The sequence below is a fragment of the Vipera ursinii genome, assembly GCF_947247035.1.
Source record: "Vipera ursinii genome assembly, chromosome: 1".
Lineage (NCBI taxonomy): Eukaryota > Metazoa > Chordata > Lepidosauria > Squamata > Viperidae > Vipera > Vipera ursinii.
The window spans coordinates 303075959-303102658 of record NC_139512.1 but is presented as its reverse complement, the minus strand read 5'-3'; the positions used below and the strand labels follow the sequence as shown (position 1 = coordinate 303102658).

The 26700-nt window shown below is 38.9% G+C and overlaps 1 protein-coding gene across 1 annotated transcript in view; it reads left to right on the top strand.

The window, feature by feature from the left end:
• Positions 1–26700, top strand: part of GALNT14 (polypeptide N-acetylgalactosaminyltransferase 14) — a gene marked incomplete at its 3' end in the record, with an annotated part of 328816 nt that overhangs the window by 129279 nt on the left and 172837 nt on the right. Inside the window, exon 2 of the mRNA XM_083376377.1 lies at positions 21227–21396. Coding sequence (XP_083232503.1) covers positions 21227–21396 — 170 coding nt within the window. The remainder of the gene's footprint in view (positions 1–21226; positions 21397–26700) is intronic.

The following is a 26700-nucleotide window of genomic DNA, read 5'->3' as shown; positions in this document are numbered from 1 at the left end:
TAACATACACATTTTTACATCTACTTTATTGGAACTGCATTATAATATTCAGACAAATTCAGTTTTGAAAGGTATATGAATTTCTCTGAAATTAAGAAGAGATATTTCAGGCCCTGTCCTATCTTGATTTCTAGACTAATACTTTAATATAAGAATGGACAGTTCTAGATACTGTCCTGCTTCCAGGTTTTCAGGCATAATATCTAAGGGAACACCTGCTGCCGGCATCAACTTCCCATCGTCCTGTGCGCTCCCACAGGGAGGGCCTTCTCAAGGTGCCGACGGTTAAGGAGTGCTGGCGGGTGATCCCCAGGGGGAGGGCATTCTCTGTGGGTGCGCCTGCCCTTTGGAATGATTTACCGGTGGAACTTCGGACCGCCCCCGATCTGCGTACATTTCGCCGGGATCTGAAAACTTGGTTTTTTGATCTATCAGGCCTGGACTGAAGGGGTTTTAGCTTTTAATATTGTTTTAATTGTTGGGCTCATGTAATTTAATCTATTTTAATTTATACTATTTTTATATCATATTTTATGTTGCCCTGTAAACCGCCCTGAGTCCTTCGGGAATAGGGCGGTATAAAAATTTAAATAAATAAATAAATAAATAAATAAATAAATAAATAAATAAATAAATAAATAAATAAATAATATGAACAAACCCTAAACCATCAGGGGGTAACATGAGAGAAAGGTTTGACTTCTGTCTGTGGCATATATGACTAACTAAGGAACTTGATGACAATGTTGCGGTGTAAAAGTAGACATTCATGAGCCCAAGTATTCCTTGGTTGGAAAATCCCAGTGGAAATTCTACATTTATCTGTCTGCAGGCTTAGGGAAAACTAAAGAACCCCAACAGGCATTGCTCCGACCTGCTTCATTCTTGCTATCGCAATTTTGTTGCACTGTAATCACACAATTACTGTGCCATTAAGATGTCATATTCGTAGTAACCCATATAAACAAAGCATTAACAATTGCCAGAAAATTGTAGTGTTTACTGCTAATGACCTGCTCTTCCCCCCACCCTCTGTTTCTTTCTAAGTCTTGATTTAAGAGGCAGACACAGATGTAAGTCACTGATATGAGAACAATCCAATTTTAATGGGCTGTCACAGCGTGAGACTTTCTGTTCTTTTTCCTATTCGTTTCTAGTTTAAACCACAGGTGCTTCTATGGAAGCTACTTAGTGAATTGGTAAATGCTGTCTGAGCTTCTTCACCACTGGGAGAGGATGTCAAAAATCTTGTGTCAAAATGGAGTCACTTTTGAAGGGCTGGGCGTGTGACTTAGTACACAGATGGCAACATTAGGCAATGTGTTTTCATTTTTCCAGTGAAAAATGAAAACTCATTGTGTATTTATTTGGTAAAGCAACATTCTTACTTTTAATTAAGGGAAGAGGGAAAAGGAGATCAGAGAAAAGGCAACTGGGTTCAGTCCACCAAATTAATTTCTGATTCAGCAGTGCTGACTTCTTTGTGAAAAAATAAATCTTATACCATTAAATCTTTATTTTGTGCTGTTTAATGGATTCCTAAGGGGCTTACTGTTAATTATTTTTCATGTTATAGCAAATCTGACAGTCTGATATATCCTTAAGTTGTTTTTTCTCTTTTTGCTGAGGAAAATTGTTATTTTTTTGAATGCATTGCTGTATTTTTCATTGAAGAAATGATCAAATACAAATTTCCTTGGTCATCACATGAACTATATCTATCATTGTCAGTTTTAGCTTCCCCAGGTTTATTAGTCAAATTTATATAGCCACTCATGTCGTGGTAAATGACTCTAGGCAGTGTACAACAATCCAGTAAAATAATAAAAAATATAAAACATTACCTAAAACCATTGTATAATAATTATTTAAAAGCATTGAAAACTATTAAAGCAAAACTAAATACAAAAAGAAAATAATAGCCGGAGGAATATTAATAAAGCAGAAGTCCCCAACCTTTTGGGCACCAGGGACTGGTTCTGTGGAGAAAGGTTTTTTCACAGACCGGAGAGTGTGTGGTTTTATGTGCTGCCTACATCCCATGGATGGGGCTTTGATTGTTTGTGCGGACCAGTTGCTTGCATGCTGCTGTCCAGTACCGGTCCACAGACTGGAGATTGGGGACCCCTGTAATAAAGGATCCACTTCACTCATTCACTCGTTCCCTGGGGTTCCCAGGCCTGCTGGCATAACAATGTCTTGAGGGACTTTTGATAGCTCAGGAGTGATGAGGCTGACGTCCTCTCTGGGGTGGGGAGAAGGGCATACTGAGGCACACCCATCGGTATCCATGTTGCTGCATTCTGGACTAGCTATAGCTTCCAAGTATTCTTCTGAGTGGTCTTCAAGGAGTTTTCCATGTAGAGCTGTTTATGATGTAAGTTTGATGTATGATAAGCAAGTTCGCTTGTGAAATCAATGTGTATCCATGTTCATTACATGCTTTTCATCAAGGAAAATATTTACTTTGAGGAAAAAATATTTGATGGCTGATGGAAATATATTTTTTCCCTTGAAAACATGTCCATGTGGGCTTTTGGGGGTTCCACCTTATAAACCAGAGCCATATAAAAAAGGGGGATGGTTATCACATCTATATGTATGTGGGATCAGTGTGTTTTATAGCTCAAAGGGATCTGAAACCCATATGAGATAGGAAAAAATGTTCAGTTATGTCAGTGTGCCTAACTAGCCTATCCTCAACTTCAGTAAAGTGAATCCAGTAAAGTGAATCTAGTTTACTCATGAAGTAGTTTTCTCCTGTATCTCAGATGGCTATGTGATATATAAGAGAACACAAGAAGTCAACAGTGTTCCTGATTTAATGTAAAAAGTGCTTTGGAATGAGGACTTCAGGAGCTATGGTTCTCTGTTATGGTTGGTTATGTCAGAATAGCTCTTACAAAAATAATCTGTTCAAATTCTATTCAGGGTTTTATCATTTATTTTCTGCAAATGGCACCAGGTACCTGAGCACCTTACTTGTCTGACAGATATCAACTGTCTCAGAGAATAAGAAATCTACAGGGAAGATATATTTGTTTGTATGTACTGTTTTTAGCTTTATTGTTACTTGCTTGTGAGATGGGTGGCCATATAAATATGATGAATGAATAAATAAATGTGGTCAGGACCTATTTTTTCCATTGCTGCAGAAACTAGAATCTGAAATAATGGATATAAAATGTAGCCAGCTAGGTTTAATTTAAATATAGGGGTAAACTTCCCATACTAAGATCTGTTCAGTTTGGGGGGACAGTCAATCTATGGTGGATGTGGGTTCATCATTTGCAGAGATTTATAAGGAGAGGGTAGACAGTTACTTCTCATGGATGATTTTCTTGTCCACTACAAAGGGCTGGATTGGATAATGCTTATGGTTCTTTTCAGCTCTACTGTTCTGTGATTTTATATGTGCAACTAGCAACATCACTACTACCGCTGCTTCTGCTATTACTACTGATTGATAGACACATATGCAAAATGAACAGATGAATAGATTAGTACCCAGGCAACTTGCAATCAATATTAAATTCACATAAAATGCTTTTGTGGTGTGCATATACTTCTCTTCTCAAAATGCTATCTCACAATCAAGGAAATTACCGCTGACTTTTATGTGATTGCTACATTCACACATTTAATTTCACCAGCTGACTTAATTTTTCTCCATGAATACATCCCCATAAAGCTGAACTGATTTTCTACAGGAAAAATAAAGTGTGTGCACATAATAATGGCTGCAGAGAAATGTTGCTCCCATAGTAATAAATTTCTTATTTATAACAAGAGGAAGCAAATCTCTGTAGTTTATTGTTTTAAAGCCCTGCCTGTATTGGATTTTACTACCAATCTGAGAGATGTAATGTGCACCTGACATGTGTTGTCTCTGCTGACAACATCTGGGAATAGGTGCGTGCAGTGAGGCATAAGTTTATCTGAAAGACGTGTTAGTTTGAAGAAGGATATAGTTCTGACATTCTGTTTATGAGTGTTTGCAGAGAGCTTTTTAAAGCTAGGCTCCGTATTGGTATGACCTGAGATGATCTTGCCCTGGTTCCCTGATACACGTACACTAGTGAAGATTCATAAGTAAATTTATGAACAGGTACTGCCCAAGCAGAATTCTTGTAAGATTAACACTTTTTAAAGTAAAGACATTGAAACCCAAACTTTGTCTTCCAAGGCTTAGCAATGAGTGATAGCTCTATTGTGTTTTCATTTGTCTCCTTGTTTGAAAACATTATTGTTGTTAAGACAGTTTTAAATAGATGGGATCTCTAAACTGAATATTCAACAATGCCTAATTGCTTCAAAGGATATGAGAATATAGGTGGAGGAGAATGAAGCACCTTACTTCAGAATGAAGACTGAATTTAACTGAACTACGATGTAAGCTTATGTTCAAACCTAACCTATGGGGTGATAAGAGCATAGTGTTCTTACTTCTTCTCTTGTACTGTATGGCAGGGGGTTATCCAGTGGCTCTTCAACATCTTCATCAATGATTTGGATGAGGGGATAGATGGAAAACCCATCAAATTTGCAGATTACAGCTAGCTGGCAGGAATAGCCAACACTCCAGAAGACAGGCTTAAGATACCGAAGGATCTTGACAGACTTGAACATTGGGCGCTATCTAACAAAATGAAATTCAATGGTGAAAAAAGTAAGGTTCTACATTTAGGCAAGAAAAACCAAACACATAGGTATAGTATAGATGGTACCTTGCTCAATAGTAGTAACTGTGGAGGGATCTCAGAGTCCTACTGGACAATCACTTAAATATGAGGCTGCATTAACAGAGGGATAGTATCAAGATCACGTGAAGCATTAATACCACTTTACAATGCCTTGGTAAGACCACACTTGGAATACTGCATCCAGTTTTGGTCACGACAATGTAAAAAAAGAAGTTGAGACTCTAGAAAGACTACAGAGAAGAGCAACAAGGATGATTATGGGACTGGGGGCTAAAACATAAGGAACGGTTGCTGGAATTGGGTATGTCTAGTTTAATAAAGAGAAGGATGAGGGGTGATATGATAGCAGTGTTCCAATATCTCAGGGGTTGCCACAAAAAAGACGGAGTCTAGCTATTCTCCAAAGTGCCTGAAGGCAGGACAAGAAGCAACGGATAGAAACTAACCAAAGAGAGAAGCAACCTAGAACTAAGGAGAAATTTCCTGACAGAAGAACAATCCGTCTCCAGAAGCTGTGAATGCTCCAACACTGGAAGTTTTTAAGAAGAGACTGAACAGCCATTTTTCTGAAATGGTATAGGTTTTCCTGCCTGAGCAGGGAGTTGGACTAGATCAGGGCTTTTCAACATTTTCACCCATTGTACCACTTTTAGGATATGGCAACATCCGAGTACCACCAGTCGCCTAGCAAGGTGTCAAAAACTTGATGACAAAAAACAAACAAACCCCAAAACAAAAAAACTTACAACAGTTCGCTTAGTGACTGTTCAAAGTTACAATGGCACTGAAAAAAGTGTCCCCCAAGCCACAGCCAAGCAAGACACCTGCCTGCCTGCCGGGCGGCACTCTTCCTCCTGTCTGAGGTTTTCATTGTTGTGAGCATTTCTGTTGAGGATTGGCAGCAGGGGTGGGGTGGGGGGGTGTTTGGTTTTTATTACCCCCATCTGCTGGGTGGTTGCAGCAGGTTTTGATCATTTCACATGACCCTGGGACACTGTGACCATCATAAATGTGAATCAGTTGCCAAGCATCTGAATGTAAATCACAAGACCCTGGAGATGCTGCAACTTTCCAGCTGATCGGTGCTTCTTCTGGACTCAGAAGCGCTAGGATCAGTGCCGAGCTCCAGCTGGAGCCTGGCACTGATCCTGGTGCTTCCACTGAACCCTGGCAGCCCCGAAGAAGTGCTGATCCTGGTGCTTTCACTGAGCCCTGACAGCCCTGCAGCTCCAGACATCTCTTGCTCAGGCTTGTGCGGTGCTGCCACTAGTTCAGCTCATTCCCCTTCTCCGCTACCACTTTTCTAGGATGGTCGTGTACCACCTGCCAGGTGCCAATGTACCACAGGTTGAAAAGTCCTGGACTAGATGACCTCCAAGGACCCTTCCAACTTTATTATTATTATTATTATTATTATTATTATTATTATTATTATTATTATTGTTATTGTTATTGTTGTTGTTGTTGTTGTTGTTGTTGTTGTTGTTGTTATTACATGAACCTCAGTCAACTGAAATTCAAATTGACTGATGCTGATGGTTGACACGGGTTGCTGCCCGCATCCTAGGTATCAACCATGTATCTTCTTAAAATGTAAGATGTTCCAAGTAGCGCAGTTTTTTGTAGCATTGCTGGAGTTATTGCAGGAAGCTGCAGTTTCTTGATGTGTTTTGCAAAGTTTTTGGACATAGTTCCCAGTGCCCCGATGACAATAGGTGTCACTGTTACACATTTCATCCATAATTATGCAGTTTTGATGGCCAGGTCGCGATATTTCATAATTTTTTCCATTTCTTTTTCTTCAACTCTGACCTATTCTGGTACAGTGTTATCAATCAGCTGTATGCTTCGGTTCTCTACAACTGCAATATCTGGCATGTTATGTTCCAAATGGTGATCTCTGTATTTGAAAGTCCCACAAGATCTTCACCCTCTCATTCTCCAACCTATGTTCCCATGACTTTTCAGACATAGGCAAATAGTATTTTTTTACTCAATGCCCAGTGGATTCATTTAGCAACTCGGCCATGTCTAACTTTGTAATCAGTTTGCACGATTTTGCTGCACTCACATATTAGATATGAAACAGTTTCTACTTTGTCATTGCAAAGTTGGCAATTTGGATTGTCAGTGGATTTTTGTATCTTCGCTTTCATGGCATTAGTTTATAGTGCTTGTTCTTGAGCAGCCAGTATTAAGCCTTACGTTTCTTTCTTTTTTTTATTGAAAAGTTTTACAATACATTTTTAAATACAACCCCCCTCCCCTTCCCCTCTCCCCAACCCCCCCAACCCTACCCTACCCTCCCCCCTCCCCAACTTCCCAGAGCAAAATACAGGGTATAAAAATACAAACAAACATAATCTAAAATATGCAAACAACAATAAAATATTAAATTCTATTGCACTTTAACTCTTAGTAAAATAACTACAAGCTAGTTATACATCATATATATCCGCTACTTATTCAAATGCTAAGTGAAACTTTTTAGTCCCATATTTATTCTGGATGTAATCAATCCATCTTCTCCACTCCACAATGTATCTCTGTTGCGATTGGTCTTTCAAATACGCTGAGATCTTTGCCATTTCCGCCAAGTTGGAAACTTTTAAAGTCCATTCTTCTATAGTCGGCAGTTCTTCCTTCTTCCAATATTGCGCTACTAAAAGCCTCGCTGCCGTAATTAAATTCAACATCAACTTAGTGTCCACAACGGTGGTATCTGTGATAATACCCAGTAAAAACAATTGCGGAGAAAACTTTATCCTTTTCTTAAATATTTTTTGCATGTTCCACCAAATTTTAATCCAAAAAGCTTTAACCTTTTTACAAGTCCACCATATATGAAAATACGTTGCATCCTCACAACCACACCTCCAACATTTGGGCTGGCAGTTTGGATACATACTTGCTAATTTTTTAGGATCTAAGTGCCACCTATAAAACATTTTATAAAAATTCTCTCTTAAATTTTGGGCCTGTGTAAATTTTACATTTCTAACCCAAATCTTTTCCCAAGTATCCATTGTAATAACTTCTTGAAAATTCTGAGCCCACTTTATCATACAATCTTTAACAAGTTCCGTCTCTGAATCAATTTCTATCAATGCAAGATATATCCTTTTTATATGTGCTTGACCTTGATCTCTAATTTGCTTTACCAAATTTTCATCAATCATTGAAAAACCAGTTTTCTGGTCCTTCCTCTTTCCATCTAGCCTGTAATTGCCCATACTGAAACCAGGTTTGTACAATCTTCTCTTCTTTTAAAATGGTATATGACTTTAATTGCCATACATTCCTCTCAAAACTTAAAATTTCCTTATATGTAGTCACATCATGTTTAAATCCAACATTTATATTTTCTATTGCGTGTTTAACTTATGTCTATACTTTTTCCAAACTCGCAACAGAGCATACCTTAAAATATGTATCTTAAAAACATTATCCACCTTCTTATCATACAATAAATATGCATGCCATTCAAATAACAAATCATGACCCTCAAGATTTAATAATCTTGCTTGTGTTAAATTAAACCAGTCGCTTATCGCTGACAAAGCAGCAGCCTCATAATATAATTTGAAATTAGGCATTTTAAGACCACCTCTTTCACGCGTATTTTGCCCTTCCGTTTCTTTCTTGATGGTTCCCATATTAAGCCATGCCCATGTCAAGTTATCACATTTTCCTTCAATGTTTTTCAAATGCTGTCCAAGCAAAGCTTTGGTTTTCTATCTATTTAATTTGTCATCCAACCGTTTTTTTCCTTATATTCTGCCTTTGTTTCTGTTATTTTTATAATGCTCTCTATTTTCACAACCTGCAGCAGTTTTTATGCACTTTGATTCACATAGTAATTCAAACTTCATTTTTCTTCTTCTACAGTTTGGTTTATTATTATTATTATTATTATTATTATTATTATTATTATTATTATTATTATTATTATTATTATTATTATTATTATCTTTTCCAGGTGGCTGTTTTGCTTTTGAGCTATCCTTTTGAGTTTGCATCTGGCTGCTGTGACCAAGTTGCTCACCATTTTGCCAGTAAAGTTGCTCAGAATTTCTCTCCACTTGTGCAGGGTGTTGGGTAGTGACTGGGCAGGGCATTGGGTGGTGATCTTGCTTTGTCATCTAGATCTGTTTTGCACCTGCTACCTTTGAAGAAATATATAAAGTGTACTCTAGGATATCCTCCTGGTTTTGTTTTGTATGGCTGGGTGTAGGTTCCTCCCTGAATTTGGGAGGTTGTGAATGATGGTTAGTCCCTCATGGGGAAGCCCTCTTTGGATATACATGTGTTGGCAACTACTACCCAGTCTCCAACCTTTCCTTTTTGACAAAAATTGTTGAGATGCTGTTCAGCTACAACTACAAAGTGTCTTAAAGGAAGCAGATTATCTAGACCCTTATCAATCAGGTTTTAGATAACACTGATCATTCCAGTCACTGACCTGTATGTCAAGACCTGTAATGGTATATGGGAATGACTTTGGGAGACAGGAAGAAAAGATACAGTCAAGGAAATGGTCATATAAGGCAACTCAACCTGCAGTAGGAATGTAAGTAGGGCAAGGGACCCTCCCTAGTTCCTGAAAGGGGGTAAGGGGAGAAATGTATTTTCAGACTAGCAAGGTAGTTGTCAGCCTTGTGAGATAGACCAGACTGGGAGCATGGCCAGATGAGCTATTTCTTCTTTATTTTAAGGTTATAGTAACAGATTCTTGCAAGTCTACAAGTGCATTTCTCAATCCATCTCTTTATGATTGTAAACTTTTTCTGATTTTTATTACCATGTATTGTTTGTTCCATTTTGTGCACCTTTCAGAGTCAATTTATATTTTGGGAAGATATAAATGTGATTAATACATACATTTCTTTAGATATCTTCAGTTTTATTGTTCTGGCTAAAAATGTTTTTTGCAATATTGTGGAATCTCCACAATTGTCCAGTATCCAGCTTGTAAAATGTTAAACTGCTTATATTTCATTTCTGAGTTACTAGTGAGATATGATTCCTTACGTGTACAACTGTACAAGCACATGAACATCCTTAAACGTTTATGAGATATAACTTTTAAAAGGCATAACCTTTTAAGTTAATAAAAAAGATAACCTAGAAGAAGAAATGGATGAACCATTTAGGGAAGAATAACACTCAGTCCTGGGAAAGTAGAAATTGTTTTTTCTTTATATAGGCTTGAGTGTGGGATAAACTAGAACTCTCATAGTTATATTAAGATCTTTGCTTAAAATCTATTGTAGTCTATTGTGGTCTATTGATATTGTGAATTCTCCCATTTGAAGACAATGAGAGCTATTGTACTTGGCTGTATGAACACATCATATTCTTTAATATAAAACATAGTTTTATGTTTTGAACAGAAATGTAATATTACTGTCCAAAATGATTAATTTTGAGTGGCAAAATCTCTTTGACTGATTGTTTAATTTGATTGTAGATAAATGAGTTATTGCAAAATGTATTTTTATTTTAATTCTGACAGCTGGTGAAACTGATTTCCTTTGGAATGGTAAAGATTTCCCTTTTCCCTTATTGAGGCTGTTCCTGATTCCCAAAATTCCTTATTAATTCTCTGCTTTGCATAATTTATACTGCTTATTAAACTGCAGCATAGAAAAAAATGGTCTAATTTCTATGAAAAAAGTATGGAAAATACATGAGAGAAAATTAATACATTGAGAGAAGAACTGTGTAGAAGACAATAAAAAGGGAAATAGACTATTGGCTTGATCCTTCTCTGGTGTATGCTAATATGGAATTTAACATGAGATAGATTATCTTAAATTACAGTTGGATTTCTGCACAGCAGTTAAATAAGTCCCCAGGCAGAATTCAATGTGAGAGAAAGAAGACATAATACATGGTGGAAATGTTATAATGAAGATCTTATCCAGTAATCCATAACTGATCTGCTATCCTGGAGAGAAAGGATTACTCACTTCAATATATAATTGTACCTTTCCCGATATCACTAGTCAGGGAACAGTTAAGCTGTCTGCTGGTTTGAATGACAATTATGACAATTTTCTGGGTTATCCGAAAGTCATTGAATACAAACTCCTACATTGAGTTAGTTCTTCTATTCCATCAAATTATTCTTTGGAGATTAACCTGTAAATTACTTGAGAGAGGCAGTAAGTTGAAATGTACATTTAGGAATATCATATGTGGTTTAGTAGTTAAGGCATTGGACTAGGAACATAAAAATCCAAGTTCAAGAGTAGTTTGGAAGAATTTATCACATAGAGTTGTGGTTGTAAGAAAAAACTGGAAAAGGGAAATGGTTAGTCCCTCATGGGGAAGCCCTCTTTGGATATACATGTGTTGGCAACTACTACCCAGTCTCCAACCTGTGAACTGGATAAAGGCAAGATATAAACTTAGTAAATACATTAAATAAATGATTTGTGTTTTTTCTTACTTATATTTTTCTTATATTTTGTCCTTCAAAAAGGTTGAGTAATTCATCAAGCCTGTATATGATTGGTGTGCTAGTTTAAACCTTTGTATGAATTTTGATCTTACCTTTGGCATACCAGCTAGAAGTATTTGCTCTTCTAAATAGATATGTTTTTATTTATTTTTCCTTCTAAAGTTTATATTCAATCTTCGTAGCAATTGCTGGCCAACATTTCACCGGGACCTGAAAACCTGGCTCTTTGAGCTATCTGGTCTGGACTGAGGGGTTTTAATGTTTTTAAATTGTGATTTTAATTTTTGGGGGGTAGACTTAATTTAATTTAATTTTAATTTTATATTGTATTGATTTTAAATTTTGCCTTGTAAACCGCCCTGAGTCCTTTGGGAGTAGGGCGATATATAAACCGAATTAATAATAATAATAATAATAATAATAATAATAATAATAATAATAATAATAATAATAATAATTTAATTTACTAATTTAATAATTTGATTTCTATACCGCCCTTCTCCCGAAGGACTCAGGGCGGTGAACAGGGCAATACACAATAAAAATCGAATACAAAAATTAAAAAGCCATTAAACATCATGCCCATAAAATCAATACATATTAAAGTTAAAACTAGTTTTAAAAACCCAACCCCATCCCGTCAGACCAGGCCAGCTTGTTCGAAAAAGAATGTTTTGAGATTGTGCTGGAAGGAGCGAAGGTCGGGGGCCATCCGCAGCTCAACCGGTAAGCGGTTCCAAAGGTCTGGCGCGCCCACAGAGAATGCTCTCCCCCTGGGGGTCACCAATCGGCATTCTGTGATCGGCTGCACCCTGAGGAGGCCCTCTCTGTGGGAGCGCACTGGATGGAGGGAAGTTGACGCCGGCCGCAGGTGTTGCCGTAGGTAATCCGGACCCATGCCATGAAGGGCTTTGTAAGTCATAACTAACACCTTGAACCTCACCTGGAGAGCAACTGGTAGCCAATGCAGCTCGCGGAGCAAAGGTGTAACATGGGAGTATCGGGAAACTCCCAAGACAACTCGCGCGGCTGCATTCTGCACCAGTTGGAGTATCCGGGTGGACCTCAAGGGCAGCCCCATGTAGAGAGCATTACAGTAGTCTAGACGAGAGGTCACGAGCGCATGAGTGACTGTGCGCAAGGCATCCCGGTCTAGATAGGGCCGCAACTGGCGCACCAGGCGAACCTGGGCAAAGGCCCCCCTAGTCACAGCTCCAATATGCTCTTCCAAAGAGAGCTGTGAGTCTAGAAGGACCCCCAAGTTGCGGGCCCTATCTATGGGGGGTAATAGCTCACCCCCCATGGCCAATGATGGAATAATCGGAATTTCCCGGGATGCCGGCACGAACAGCCACTCAGTCTTGTCAGGGTTGAGTCGAAGCCTGTTCCTCCCCATCCAGACCTGGACCGCCTGCAGGCAACGGGACATCACATCGAGGGCATCGCTGGGGTGGTTTGGGGTCGAAATAAAAAGCTGGGTATCATCAGCATATTGGTGATACCCAACTCCAAAACCACGAATGATCTCACCCAGCGGCTTCATATAGATGTTGAACAGGAGAGGCGAGAGAACCGATCCCTGAGGGACTCCACAAATGAGAGGTCTCAAGGTCGATCTCTGTCCCCCTGCCAACACCGACTGCGATAACAACAACAACAACAACAACATACTTCCCAAAGTAGTACACTGCAAATAGCAACATTAACAAGACAATTGAAATATATGGTAAAACATTAGTTACAATTTATTCCAATGATTAATGGGAATTAAGCAACATTTAACTTTGTTATTAAAATAAATTAAGTATAATGTGTTTACCTTTGGCAGGATCGTGCCCACTTTAAAATAAACGTTTTAGTTTTGTTCTGACAGTTGCTTGAAAAAAATATTAGTCTGAGGTCTGTCTACAGGTGTCATAAATTCTGTCAACCTTAAACATTTTCAGGGTTCACTTGATGCAGCTCCTCTTGTTTTTTTTCTATTTCACTGATAAATTGTGTTTTTAAATTGTGTGTTAAAACAAGAATTAACTCTGTCAATTACAGAATATTATCAAAGGCTAGCAGATAAGTTGCATGTAATCCTTCTGCTTATAAGTGTAGGAGATCCCCATGCTGAGCCCGAGGGAGGGAGGTCAAACACGTCATAAGTCACAGTCCCTGCATACCCACAAGAGAGTCCAGCACAACTGGAGTGCCTCTCTTATCTCCCACTCATTTCCCTTAATTGGTCAGATTAATGTCAAGGGCTGGGGAAATCAGGTGATTCAGGCAGTTCAAATGAGTAAAAAGATTTATTGCAAGCTTAAATTCTCTACAAAGATCTGACCCATTGGACATTAAGAGAAATCAGTGGGAAATAAGAGAGACATTCAAGGTGGGCTGGACTTAGATCTCTTGCAGGCATGGCAGGGACTCGTGATTTATGAAGCGTTGGAACCCCCCCTCCCTTGACCGCAGCTTGGGCCTCTCCTGCAATAAATATCCCAATAGAGTGGAGTAGCCTAAAAAGTGAACGACTTTAATAATATTATTAGCGGGATGGGATGAATCCAGACAGTGGGTCAATTTAGAACCACTGGTCCAAGTTAATATCAACTCCTGATTTCTAGTTTGAAGATTATTTTTGTCTGCAACTATAGTAGAGGTAATTAAGAAGATATAAGAATGAAGACCTGAAAAAGATGACATAGTGACAGTTCATATTTATTCTCCCTGTCAAATGTGCTCAATCTGTGAGTAAAAAATAAAAAAAAATCCCTTCTATTACAAACTTGCCTTGGGATATGAAAACAAGTTATAGCTTTTCTGCCTTTTGCAAAATTGCTGGTAATAAAGTTAAGATATAAAAGCTGGACAAATATGAAGTAATCAAGCCACATCCTAGATGAAAACTCCCAGGCATGCCTACTATTGCGGTAGCTATATATAAACAAGAAATATTGCTGTTCTAGACCTGATGAGTAATTTTTTTTAGTTTTATTAGCGAGATGTGAATTACTAGGATGTAATGAATATATGTGAATATATGTGGAATAGGCTGGCTTTCCTTATAAAATAAGAGTATTTTGTTCCTTTCTCAGTCTAGGACCCAAATGCAGTAATTTGCTTTTCCTTTTAGGAGGAACAATTGGTAGCCATTCATTGTTACTCATACAGGAGAAAGTAAAGCTGACTTGAGGCTATCAGTGCAACTGTGGCTCTGCTTCTCTTTGAAAACAGTAATGCGTACATACACAGAGCCAGGGTAACACAGAAGTTAAAATACCAGACATGGATTGGGGAGTCTCTGTTTCAAGTCCCTACTTGACCATGGAGTTCATGGGGTGCCTGTACACTAATGCTCAAAGTATGAAGAACAAATTGAAGCCCTAGTACATGAGGGCAAATATTATATTGTTGCTATTACTGAAACTTGCTGGGATGGAACTCATGGTTGGAATATACTATTAGAAGGATATAATTTGTTTAAAAGAAACGGACTCAGCATAAGAGGAAGAAGAGTTGCACTATATGTAAAGAATTACTATAGCTGTACCAAAATAGAGGATAGCAAGGATGAGCATTCTTGAAAGAATTTGGGTGAATATTAGCGACAAAAGCAATGATATTGCTATAGATATGTACTATAGACGCGGTGGCTCAGTGGGTTAGGACACTAGGCTTGTCGATCAGAAGATTGGCAGTTTGGCGGGTCGAATCCCGAGTGCCGCATAACAGTGAGCGCCTGTTACTCGTCACAGCTTCTGCCAACCTAGCAGTTCGAAAGCACGTAAAAAATGCAAGTAGAAAAATAGGGACCACTACGGTGGGAAGGTAACAGCGCTCCGTGTGCCTTTGGCATCTAGTCATGCCAGCCACATGACCACGGAGATGTCCTCAGACAAACGCTGGCTCTTCGGCTTTGAAACGGAGATGAGCACCAGCTCCTAGAGTTGGAAACGACTAGCACTCATGTGCGGGGGAACCTTTACCTTTACCTATAGACCATCCAACCAAACACTAGAAATAGATGAACCTTTTGCAAATTAGTTACATGAAGTGTGAAAGAAACACATCGCTGTAGTAAGGGGAAACTTTAACTACTCTGAAATCAACTGGGGAACAAAGTCTGCAGTGAATAGGCGACTGAACAGGTTCCTGATAAGCTAGCTGAATATTTTATCCTCCAAAAGATAGAGGAAGGAACTAGAGGGTCAACTATACTGGACTTAATTCTAACTAATAGGGATGACATGGTTGAGGGAGTGAAAGTCATGGGAACTTCGGATGAGAGTGACCATGTCATACTAGAATTCACCATGCAAGTACAGGTAACTGAACCTTCATAAATGACCTAGATGAGGGGATTGAAGGATTGCTCATCAAATTTGTGGATGACACCAAGATGGGGTGGGGAGGGGAATTGATTACACTTTAGAACACGGGTGTCAAACTCACGACATCACGTGATGTGTTGTGACGTGTTGTGACTTTTTCCCCATTGCTGGCAATGGGGTAGCTGCAATTTTGGTGTGACGCATCTGGCCTGTGGGCTAGCAGTTTGACAACCCTGCTTTAGAAGATAGATTCAAGATTCAGAAGGATCATGACAGACTTGAGAAATTGAGCCCTATCCAACCAGATGCAGTTCACAGGCCTATCAAAACCAAATGAACAGGTAAAGAAAAGGCAGTACCTGGCTCAACAATACTGACAGTGAAAAGGATACAGATATCCTGGTGGCCTACCACTTAAGTATAAGTAAGCAGTGTCAGCAGCTGCCAAAAAGGCTAACTTAGTCCTAGGCTGCATCAACAAAGGGATGGAATTAAGATCATGGGAAATGATGGTATTGCTCTATACAGCATTAATGAGGCCATACTTGGAATACTGCATCCTGTTCTGTTCACCACAATAAAAAAAGATGATGAGGCTCTAGTAAGAGTTCAGAGAAGAGCAACAAAGATAATAAAGGGTGTAGAGCAGACATGTCAAACACAAGGCCCGGGGGCCGGATTCGGCCCATGAAGTGGTTTCATGTGGCCCATGAAGCCATCCTGGAAACAGTGAGGGAATGGCCCCCACTGCCTTGGCCCTGGCCCAGAGACCCTCCTTCTGCCAGAGACCCTCAGATCTGTCCCACTCCTGCCCAGGCCCCCATAGGCACCCTTGATGCAAATGATGTAGAGCTGGCCATGCCCACCCAGTAGGCCATACTCACTCTAGCCACACCCACCCAGTAGGCCACGCCCACCCTGGCCATACCCACCCAGCCCTCTAAGGGCAACCGCAATGCTGATGAGGCCCTCAATGAAATTGAGTTTGACACCCCTGCTGTAGAGGCTAAATATTAGGATGAATGGCTAAAGGAACTAGGTAAGTTTAGTCTAACAAAGAGAAGGCTTAAGGGAGACCTGATAGCAATCTTCTAGTACTTGAGGGGCTGTCACAGGGAAGCAGGAATCAATCTATTATCCATAGCACCTGAGGGCATGACAAGAAGCAATGGGTGAAAGCTCATCAGAGGGAGATCTAACTTGGAAATAAATGGGCAACCATTTGTACAGGATGGTGTAACTACTCCTGCCTTGAGTAGGGGGTCAGACTAGAAGACTTCAAAGGTCCCTTCCAGCCATATGATTCTATGATAATATGTGACATAGAGCAAGTTTTGACTCCAATCATGTGTCTCCCAGATTACATCTCACTGATTTTATCTTGTAGAAATCATTTGAAAATATTATGAATTAAGTATATTCTTTCCAGATGAAACAACCTGCCGAATAATCATTGTAGACTGTGATACAAATTAAGAATTGATTTTCCAGATCATTTATCATATTTATTCTCCAGTCATTTTCAATTGATTTACTATCAAAATATTAGATTTATTGTCTATTATATGCCAAGCATCTTAAAAAATAAAACTAATGATTAGGGGATTAAGGAAGTAAAGAGCAGGAATATTCATTTATTGCATATGTATATATATTGTCAGTGTGTATAGTCAAGGCTATGGTCTTCCCAGTTGCAATGTATGGCAGTGAAAGGCTGAGCGCCAAAGAATTGAAGCCTTTGAACTATGGTGCTGGAGAAGACTGCGAGTTACTTGGACTGCAAGGCGATCAAACCGGTCAGTCCTAGAGGAGATCAACCCTGACTGCTCTTTAGAAGGCCAGATCCTGAAGCTAAAACTCAAATAGTTTGGCCACCTAATGAGAAGGAAGGACTCACTGGAGAAGAGCCTAATGCTGGGAAAGATTGAGGGCAATAGAAGAAGGGGACGACAGAGAATGAGGTGGCTGGATGGAGTCATTGAAGCAGTAGGCGTGAGCTTAGATGGACTCCAGAAGATGGTAGAGGACAGGAAGGCCTGGAGGAACATTGTCCATAGGGTTGCGATGGGTCAGACATGACTTCGCAACTAACAACAACAACATATATTGTCCTTCCTTGAAAAAACTGCATATGTGGTTTTTCTTGGAAACTCTTATTTTTACAGCAATTCTGTGGGGTCAGTTATTTGGGAAATAACAGCAGAAGGTAACCTAGGGAGAACTTCATGATTAAGTGGGGATTGATTCTGAAGTTCTTAAGATCATACCTGCTTCTGTGTTCCTTTAATATTATTGGTTTTCTGGGAGTCATTGTGTAGGGACTCAGTCACTTCAACCCTTGGTGGCTCAATGGATGGTTTCTATGAGTTCTAATTATTTCAGTGAGGTTTTTAAAGAAGAGGCTGTTAAGTGGATCACAGATTGATAATCAGCATGGATTTGGTAGAATGTAATAAAAATCCAACTGAAAAATAATTAAATACAATCTGCAAGCATGGAGATAAGGGTAATCACACATATGTTTCAATATCTAATTCTGCATTTGTGGTATTTGTAAAGGAAGTGTTTTTTTAATTAAACTGTAGTGGGAGGTAGCTATTATTACTAAATTACAGTATTTTACAGTATTTAAACCAGCCCATGAATGCAGATGAATCACTGGTACATGGACCATTTATTTATTGGTGCCATCACTTTCTCACTCCCTTTCTTTTGTTACATAAACTGTACTGTGAATAAAATCAGTTATGAAATAAAATTGTTTGATATCAGTATCAGGCAAAAGGTTCTTGCATATGGCGGTAATAATAAATGAAAGATTAACTATTAGTAAGGTGACTTTTTGGGATGTCAAAATAATTCTATAATAATTCTGCCCATAGTAGAAACAAACTGAAATTAAAGATGTTGTGTTTCCATAATGATATTTGGGGGCATATGGTATGTGCTTCATTAAAACAGAGACAAAAGCATTGTATTCACTTGATTCTAAGGAAAAGGCCAGTTTGTTCAGTGGATAAATATGACATGGTATACTAAAAACAACAGCTGGGAGTGTGAACGTAGGGCCTATGGCTTGGTCACTTAGGAAAAAGCAGGAATGCAGCTACTGTAAAACACTATTCTTTAGCATGATTTATTGGAATATTTTCTTGTGTACTTTCCATCTAAATTCTCAATCTTGGTAGTAGTAATCAGGTGAAAATCAAGTAAATTCAACAATCAACAAGAAAAGAGAAAAATCAAATTTAGCTACTAGAAGGAGCAAGCTTCTAGAGAGTATGTGTAGGCTGGATTAGATCCAAAGTTTAAGGACAGTGAAAAATTTATTTGAGAAATAGATACTGAGAAATCAAAGTACGGTAATACTTTCTACTTCTTCATAGAGGTCCGAAATAAAGTACCATTAATATTTATTCTCTGATTTTGTACAAGCAGTGGACTCAGTCATTCAGTCCCTAATCATCTCACAACTGGACTACTGTAATGAGCTCTTCATGGGGCTACCCTTGAAGAGCATTCAAAAACTACAGCTGGTGCAAAGCCTGGTGGCGTGGGCAGTTTTGGGCCCCCCAAGAATGGCCTCTGTAACACCACTGTTCCACGAGCTGCATTGGCTGCCAGTCTGCTTCCGGGTGCAATTCAAGGTATTGGGGATCACCTTTAAAGCCCTTCATGGCATGGGTCCAGGTTACTTGAGGGACCATCTCACCCAACTGGGATTGGCCTCTATGACTCATGCCGGCAGAGGAGGCATGCTGTGGGTCCTGTCAGCCCTATTATTCTGGCTGGTGGGGTCCAAGACTTCTCTGCTGTTGCTCCTTCCCTCTGGAACATCTTGCCCCCGATATGAGGTTGGCCCCAACCTCCTATATTTTCATAAGGGCCTAAAGCCATGGTGGCAAACCTATGACACGCGTGCCACAGGTGGTACGCAGAGCCCTCTCTGTGGGAATGCTCGCCATTGCCTCAGTCCTAGGCCTTCAGCTGGGTTTTATAAACCCTTTTTGCTTTAGGCCTCCACCGTGTGAAAAGAAAACGGTTCAATCAATTAATTTCAACTTCTCCTGGGGAAAAAAAAGATCTCGCAAAGTTGTAATTGATTGATTGAACATTTTAGTCCCACCCAGTCTACCGTTACCACTACAGCCATGCCCACCCGATGGGCTACACCCACCCAATTGGCCAACTCACCCAATTGGCCATGCCCAGCCAATGGGCCACGCCCAGCCAATGGGCCACACTCACACGGCCCCCGACGATACATAAGTGGGTTTTGGGTTGCAGTTTGGGCACTCGGTCTCTAAAAGGTTCGCCATCACTGGCCTAAAGACATGGCTGTGTCAGTCTTTGGTTTTAATGTTTGTTTTTAATTGTTTATGTTTTAGCTTATATGTAACTGTAAGCCACCCAGAGTTACCCTGTGGTAAGATGGGTGGTGAGTAAATTTTATTAATTAATTAATTAATAAATGAAAAATGTTCTTCTCTTTGCAAGTTGGCTGGTAGCCACATGAAAGTGAACTTTTATCACCTGGAACTGATTTGTCTCTTATGCTTTATAGTATGCGAACATTCTGGGTTTGTTTTTTTTTACTGTGGTTTCTGGGCTTGTATAAATAGATCATGGCTTTGACTTTTTGGATTGAAAACATCTGTTGCTAATTGCATCTGTCTTTTTTATATGTAGCACTGTGTTTGCTGAGAAGCCTTCTATTAAAAAAAAAAGATACTATTTGAAATGTTTTAGATTGGTTTCTACAGATTTCAGATATCAAATGAAAGTATTATCAGTGCCTTTTGCTATCAGTTTATGACAGAAATATCCATGGATTCATCACTTTCATTAAATGCAGAATCACATCTTTGTGATCCAAACTTTTCTCCTTTCATACATGTGTACAATATTATGATACATGTTTGATGGGAAAAGAACTTGTACCATAATAGCACTATGCTGTTTTCACAGTTTGCCCCCCACCCCACTGAATATTTCTGGTTTGTGAATTATTTTATACACATTACATTTTTACTTTATACACTTTGCATTTCTTCTGTATATGTGTTGTATAGTCTGAATGTAATGCAGGAAAAGAAAAAAAGATATTATGAGAATACATACAAAAATGCATATAGTTTAGAGTGACATGTTTCCTAATCTTCACAAAATCTGGAGATGCCAAAACTGAAAGGCAATTACATTCTGGTCTGCAGTTAGGTTAGGAAGTAGAAATTAGGCTGTATCATATAAAATGTGACAAAAACAGATTTCTTTCCCAACCCTGCTTGTGGCTGTGTACAAAATGTCCCCTGAATTGATTCAACAGATTTACCTGCATTCAATGTTCAGCTGATTAAATCTGAGTTATGTTGACCTCAAACATCAGTATAATGCATTCTGCTTTGCAGCCACAAGCATATGCCAGAATACTAAACAGTAACTGGTTCTCACAGTGCAAGATGAATCGCTGTGTACTTTCTTTAATTTGAAGAAAAAAATAGGTATTTTCAAATGCATAACCTTATTTTTGAAATGATGATGTTCTGTATGAACAAGAACATGGTTCTTAACTGTTCTATTTATATTATATAATATATAGTTTTTTTTAAAAAAAGTGTCACCCTGTCTTTGCTCAAAACTGTCCAATGAAGCTAACTTAAATTAAAAACAAGAAAAGCATGACCATTCAGTTACAACTTTTTATTTTTCTTATGAAATCTATGTTTATGCATGAACAGGATTCCGACATTGATTGGGATGATCTTTGGGATCAATTTGAAGAAAGAAAATATCTGAGTGTTCGGAGATGGAAAGGCGGAGAAGATCCATATCGACTGTATGCCTTTAACCAACGGGAGAGTGAACGGATGCCCAGTGATCGTGCCATCCATGATACTAGGCACCACAGGTTTGGTATCCCGTTTTCTTAGTTGCATGTTTTAGATTGTGCATTGATTGATCTACCAGTTAAGGCACTAGGATAGAAACCAGAAGACTCTGAGTTCTAGTCCTGCCTTAGGCATGAGAGCTAGCTGGGTGACCTTGGACCAGTCAGTCTCTCATCCCAACTCAACTCACAGGGCTATTGTTGTGGGGAAAATAGGAAAATAGGTGGAACCAGTGGAACAGCTTGCCTTCAGAAGTCGTGGGTGCTCCATCACTGAAGGTTTTAAGAAGAGGCTATATCTGAAAGGGCATAGGTTCTCCTGCTTGAGCAGGGGGCTGGACTGGAAGACCTCCAAGGTCCCCTCTAGCTCTATTCTATTCAAGGTATATTCTCTGCTTTAAGTTATTTATAAAAATATTAAAAGCAGGATAAAAATATTTTTAAATAGTGATTAGAAGAATGTGATTAAATCATATAGGGTACTATGATTTTTAGTAGAACATAAAATGTTTTACTAAATTAAAATATGATTGAGAAGATGTATCTGTTAAGAGGCCAGGCTAAAAACTAGAAAGACTATGACTTCTAGTACTGTCTTAAGCAGTGCTTTTTTTGTAAAACAAAAAGGTGCCGGAACTCACACATGTCATACAACCCGCCTTGCCTACCCTACAAGGTTCCCTCCAAAAAAGGTGCCGGAACTCCTTTCTGAGCGTTCTATGAGAAAAAAAGCCCTGGTCTTAAGCATGAAGTCAGCTGGGTGACTTTAGGCCAATCACACACTCTCAGTCATAGGAAAAAGGAAACCACAAGCTACTTCTGCAAATGTTGCCTAGAGAACTGCAGGGATCAGTCCAGGCAGTTAAAGGCACTTCGCTATTCAGCATTGGAAACATAGTATACTGTATGGCTCTATCTATTTCACCGAATTGATTAATGTCAATTTACGGTCATGCTGTAACCTGCCCAGAGTAGTTGGAAAAGAGATGGGTGGCAAATAAATTTCATAAATAGATGAATAAATATAGATCAGCTATGGATGACTGTAATAAGTCATGGCATCAATATATTGATATATATGTATGTTTGTAAATATATGTCTTGTATTTTGATTTGTGTAGCTTTTTTTCCTTTTATAAGTTTGACTTTTCTTTTTGATTGTTTTTTGTATTCAGTTTATTTTTTTTTAAAAATGACTGCTTCAACAGCATAAAAGCAATTAGCTCTATTTTTGTGGTGCTTCTGCTTTTTGATAAATATTGTACGAAGTGAATTTATGCAAGTAAGATATCACCTGATAAGTTAAGAACATGTCTTTTAGAACATATAAACCCTGGTACAATATAATTAAAAATATCAGGTTAAAACAAAATTTGCTCTGTAGATATAGAAATGGCTATTGGCTAACGCTTATATCGTCTTAATCCCAACAAGACCAAGTGGCTGTACATACCGGCATCTCGGGTTACCCAGTCTATTCCATCTTTAACTATGGGGGGTGAGGTGTTACCCCCTGTAGATGGGGCTCGCAACTTGGGTGTCCTCCTTGATTCACAGCTCAGTTTAGAAGATCATATAGGAGCTATGACCAGGGGGGCTTTTGCCCAGGTTCACCTGGTGTGCCAGTTGTAGCCCTATTTGGACTGAGATGCCCTATGTACAGTCACTCATGCACTCGTGACCTCTCGGATTGACTACTGCAATGCTCTCTACATGGGGCTGCCCTTGAGGACCACTAGGAGGCTCCAACTGGTGCAGAATGCAGCCGCACGAGTTGTGATGGGGGTCTCCCGATACTCCCATATAACACCTCCGCGAGATGCATTGGCTTCCAGTTGCCCTCCGGGTGAGATTCAAGGTGCTGGTGATGACCTATAAAGCCCTAAATGGCATGGGTCTGGATTATTTACGGGAGCACCTTCTGCCGGTGTTAACTTCCCATCGTCCTGTGTGCTCCCACAGAGAGGGCCTCCTCAGGGTGCCATCGGCCAGGGAATGCCGACTGGCAGCCCCCAGGGGGAGAGCATTCTCTGTGGGCATGCCTGCCCTCTGGAACCAGCTCCCTGTTGAGCTCCGGACGGCTCCCGACCTTCACTCCTTTCGCCGCGACCTGAAAACTTGGTTATTTGAGCTTGCCGGCCTGGACTGAGGGATTGGAATTTTAAATTTTTAGAATGTGATTTATTTGTTGGGGCTAACTTAATTTAATTTATTTTTAACTTTGTATATTGTGTTTTAACTGCCCTGTACACCGCCCCGAGTCCTTCGGGAGAAGGGCGGTATATAAATCCAATAAAATAAATAAATAAATAAATATTGAACTGACTTATATTTTAATGACTATTTTTCTAATTTGGAGAAATTCTTTTCAAGTTTCTAGTTCTGACCTCATCCAACATCAGCAGACTTGGTCATCTCAATGTTCATCTAATTCTAGAACATTTATGAAGACCATGGCTTAAACATGTACATTAATCATTGAAAACACACCAGGGGCTAATTCATCATAAAAATATATCACTGTTGATCTGAAATAGAAAAAAGTTAATTAATTGTATCCTTGTTGTTGTTGTTGTTAAAACTGATGTTCATTCTGCCCAAGAGATCAATCTTAGTCAACAACAACAACAAGAAAATCAAAGCATGAAAATTGGTACGGTCTCAGAATGCCATCCTCATATATATTTCCATATCTCTGCTCATTTTTTTCCTGATTACAATGGTTTGTCTATACTGTGTGTTTTCTGTTTTGCCTGTTTCCAAGTGATTTAAATATCTTTCATCTTTGAATCTGCTGTAGTCAATTGTTCCCACAATAATTTTCTTTAAAAAGATCTGATAGCTTTTCTACTTTGCTTGATCTCCAGACCCTTGTGAATTGCTCTACATGGCTATGTTTTTACATTAGAAGAATGAACAAAGCATGTGATGTGATTATTTCTTGCTCAGCAAAACTTTGTCAACTTTGGAAATGAAATAATAGTAAACTATTAGGAGGAGACAGATTGACATCAAGTTGCTTTTCATCAGTGAATTGCAGGTGACAGTTGTCTCAAATTGCGGGGAAAAATATAGTAGCTTTGGAAAGTAAAAAAAAATGCCTGTTTGGATCTGTATTGTCTTCTTAGTCACAGGTGTTTTAAAAAACAAATCCTTTACTTCAACTCTTCTTCAAATTCAGCCATTGAGTAGATTTTATAGTTTCATTATTTTGTAAGAGAATATTCAACTTTATTTTTAATGTCTGTATACATACTTGAATACTATTAAGCTGATATATAAGATCTTATACACATAGATGTGCCAATTGCTCTCTTTTTCCTAATGCTTCCTTGAATTCTGTTTTGCCCTTTGGCTAGCTGAGTTACATCAAAATGCAGTATATCCACATGGATATAGAGTATATCCACATGGATATAGAGTATATCCACATGGTCACAGTGGAGAAATTGAACAGCTAGCCAGAGTTAGTACATGCAAGACAGAAGCTCAGTTAGAACTCCATCAATAGAAGTTACTAAATTCTACCACAGTTATTTAAAACTACCATTACATTAAAGCTCAGAGTGCTGCTCTGTTGTAGACATTATCTTGAATAATTTTGCCTCCTCTGCCACTTAGCTAGCTCTTCGTATTCCTTCTGGGTATCAATGAATATGTGAAATGCAGGGCCTTCCAACGAGGATCTTGTCCTTTACCTCTCAATTTTGCTAAAAATGAGTCATGCCTGCACATTTATGGGCTTTCTGATAGTTGCTGATGCTTGAAAAGATCTTTCATCTCTTCGACTATGGCTTGTTTTCCCTCTGTAAAAAATAATCATTGGTTTTTTATTCTAATAGAATAGGAGAACATCAAGTTTGAGGGAAGAAGAAACACTTCATGCTTCTCTTGTCTGAGCACTGGTGAAGACAAGCTATCATAAAGGTTCAAGATGTGTTAAATTGACTGTGAGTTTGGCAATTTAATTTAATACCTTTCAAGTGTGCTGTCATGTCCTGTAAATTTCATCACTATTTTATAAACATGCATAATTTAATCATGATTAAGCACTTTGAATCCATTATATCTTATATTACATAAATGACAGTATTACCAGAGTGCATTCTAGAACCTCATAGCACATCTCATCGATGGGTCCTGTTGAGCATAAAAAGTGTTTGTGTTTGGCTAAACAGTGCGCCCTATTTCCATTTCTCCAGCTTTATTCTTAGGAAGGCAGCAATGTTTATTTCTATTGTAGGCCACATTCAGGACAGCATTTGAAAACAATTGGTCTGCTTACATTAGTTTAGCTCTCTGAGGGTAACTCATTATATTAAGTTTAGAAATTGCCTTAAAAGTGGAGTAATAATATTATACTAACATCCACTCCAAAGAGCCTTGTTTGGTGACCTTGGACTTGCTGTTAATCTATTAAACTAGAGAGAAACATGAAAAAAGCAATAAGTAATTTAGACTTGGTGCCTTCTCCCTAAATCTGCAGGTTGTGTCACTAGGCCCCAGTTTTCATCTATATTCTGCTACTGATTTGTACATAGAAGAGTTAACCTGGAATTTTTCAGATGATAACATTATTTTGACCTAGTACATACCTATTGCTTGGAATTTAACAACTGGACAACATAAATGGGTTTCCTGTGCTCTTACCACGATCTTGTGCTCTTACCATGATTCCTGACAGTTAGAACAATTAACCAGAGGAACAACCAGCCTCCAGAAGTTGTGAATTCACCAACACCAGAAGTTTTAAAGAAGAGATTGGACAACCATTTCTCTGAAATGGTATACAGTTTCCTGCTTGAGCAGGAGGTTGAACTAGAAGACCTCCAAGGTCCCTTCCGACTCTTCTCTTCTCTTCTCTTCTCTTCTCTTCTCTTCTCTTCTCTTCTCTTCTCTTCTCTTCTCTTCTCTTCTCCTCTCCTCTCCGCTCCGCTCCGCTCCGTTCCGTTCTATTCTATTCTATTCTATTCTATCTAACATTGCAGCACTGAAAAGATTAATATACGGCTCCTTTCACTCAATGGATTGGAGACCTGATTGTAGTTGTTGCCTATGAGTGGATTTCTTATAGACATAGATTTTGTATGGACAAATATAATGAAATATGGGACTCATTTATACAAAATACAATAGGTTAGAAATAATGATACTTATATAAATGTATTAGAAACACATTGCAATAGCACTTAAACTTAGGTACCACTCTGAGCAGTTTACAATGTCAGCAACAATTTACCGACCTTAGAAGGATGGAAGGCTGAGTCAACCTTGAGCCAATCAGAATTGAACTTCTGGCTGTGGGCTGAGTTAGCCTGCAATGCT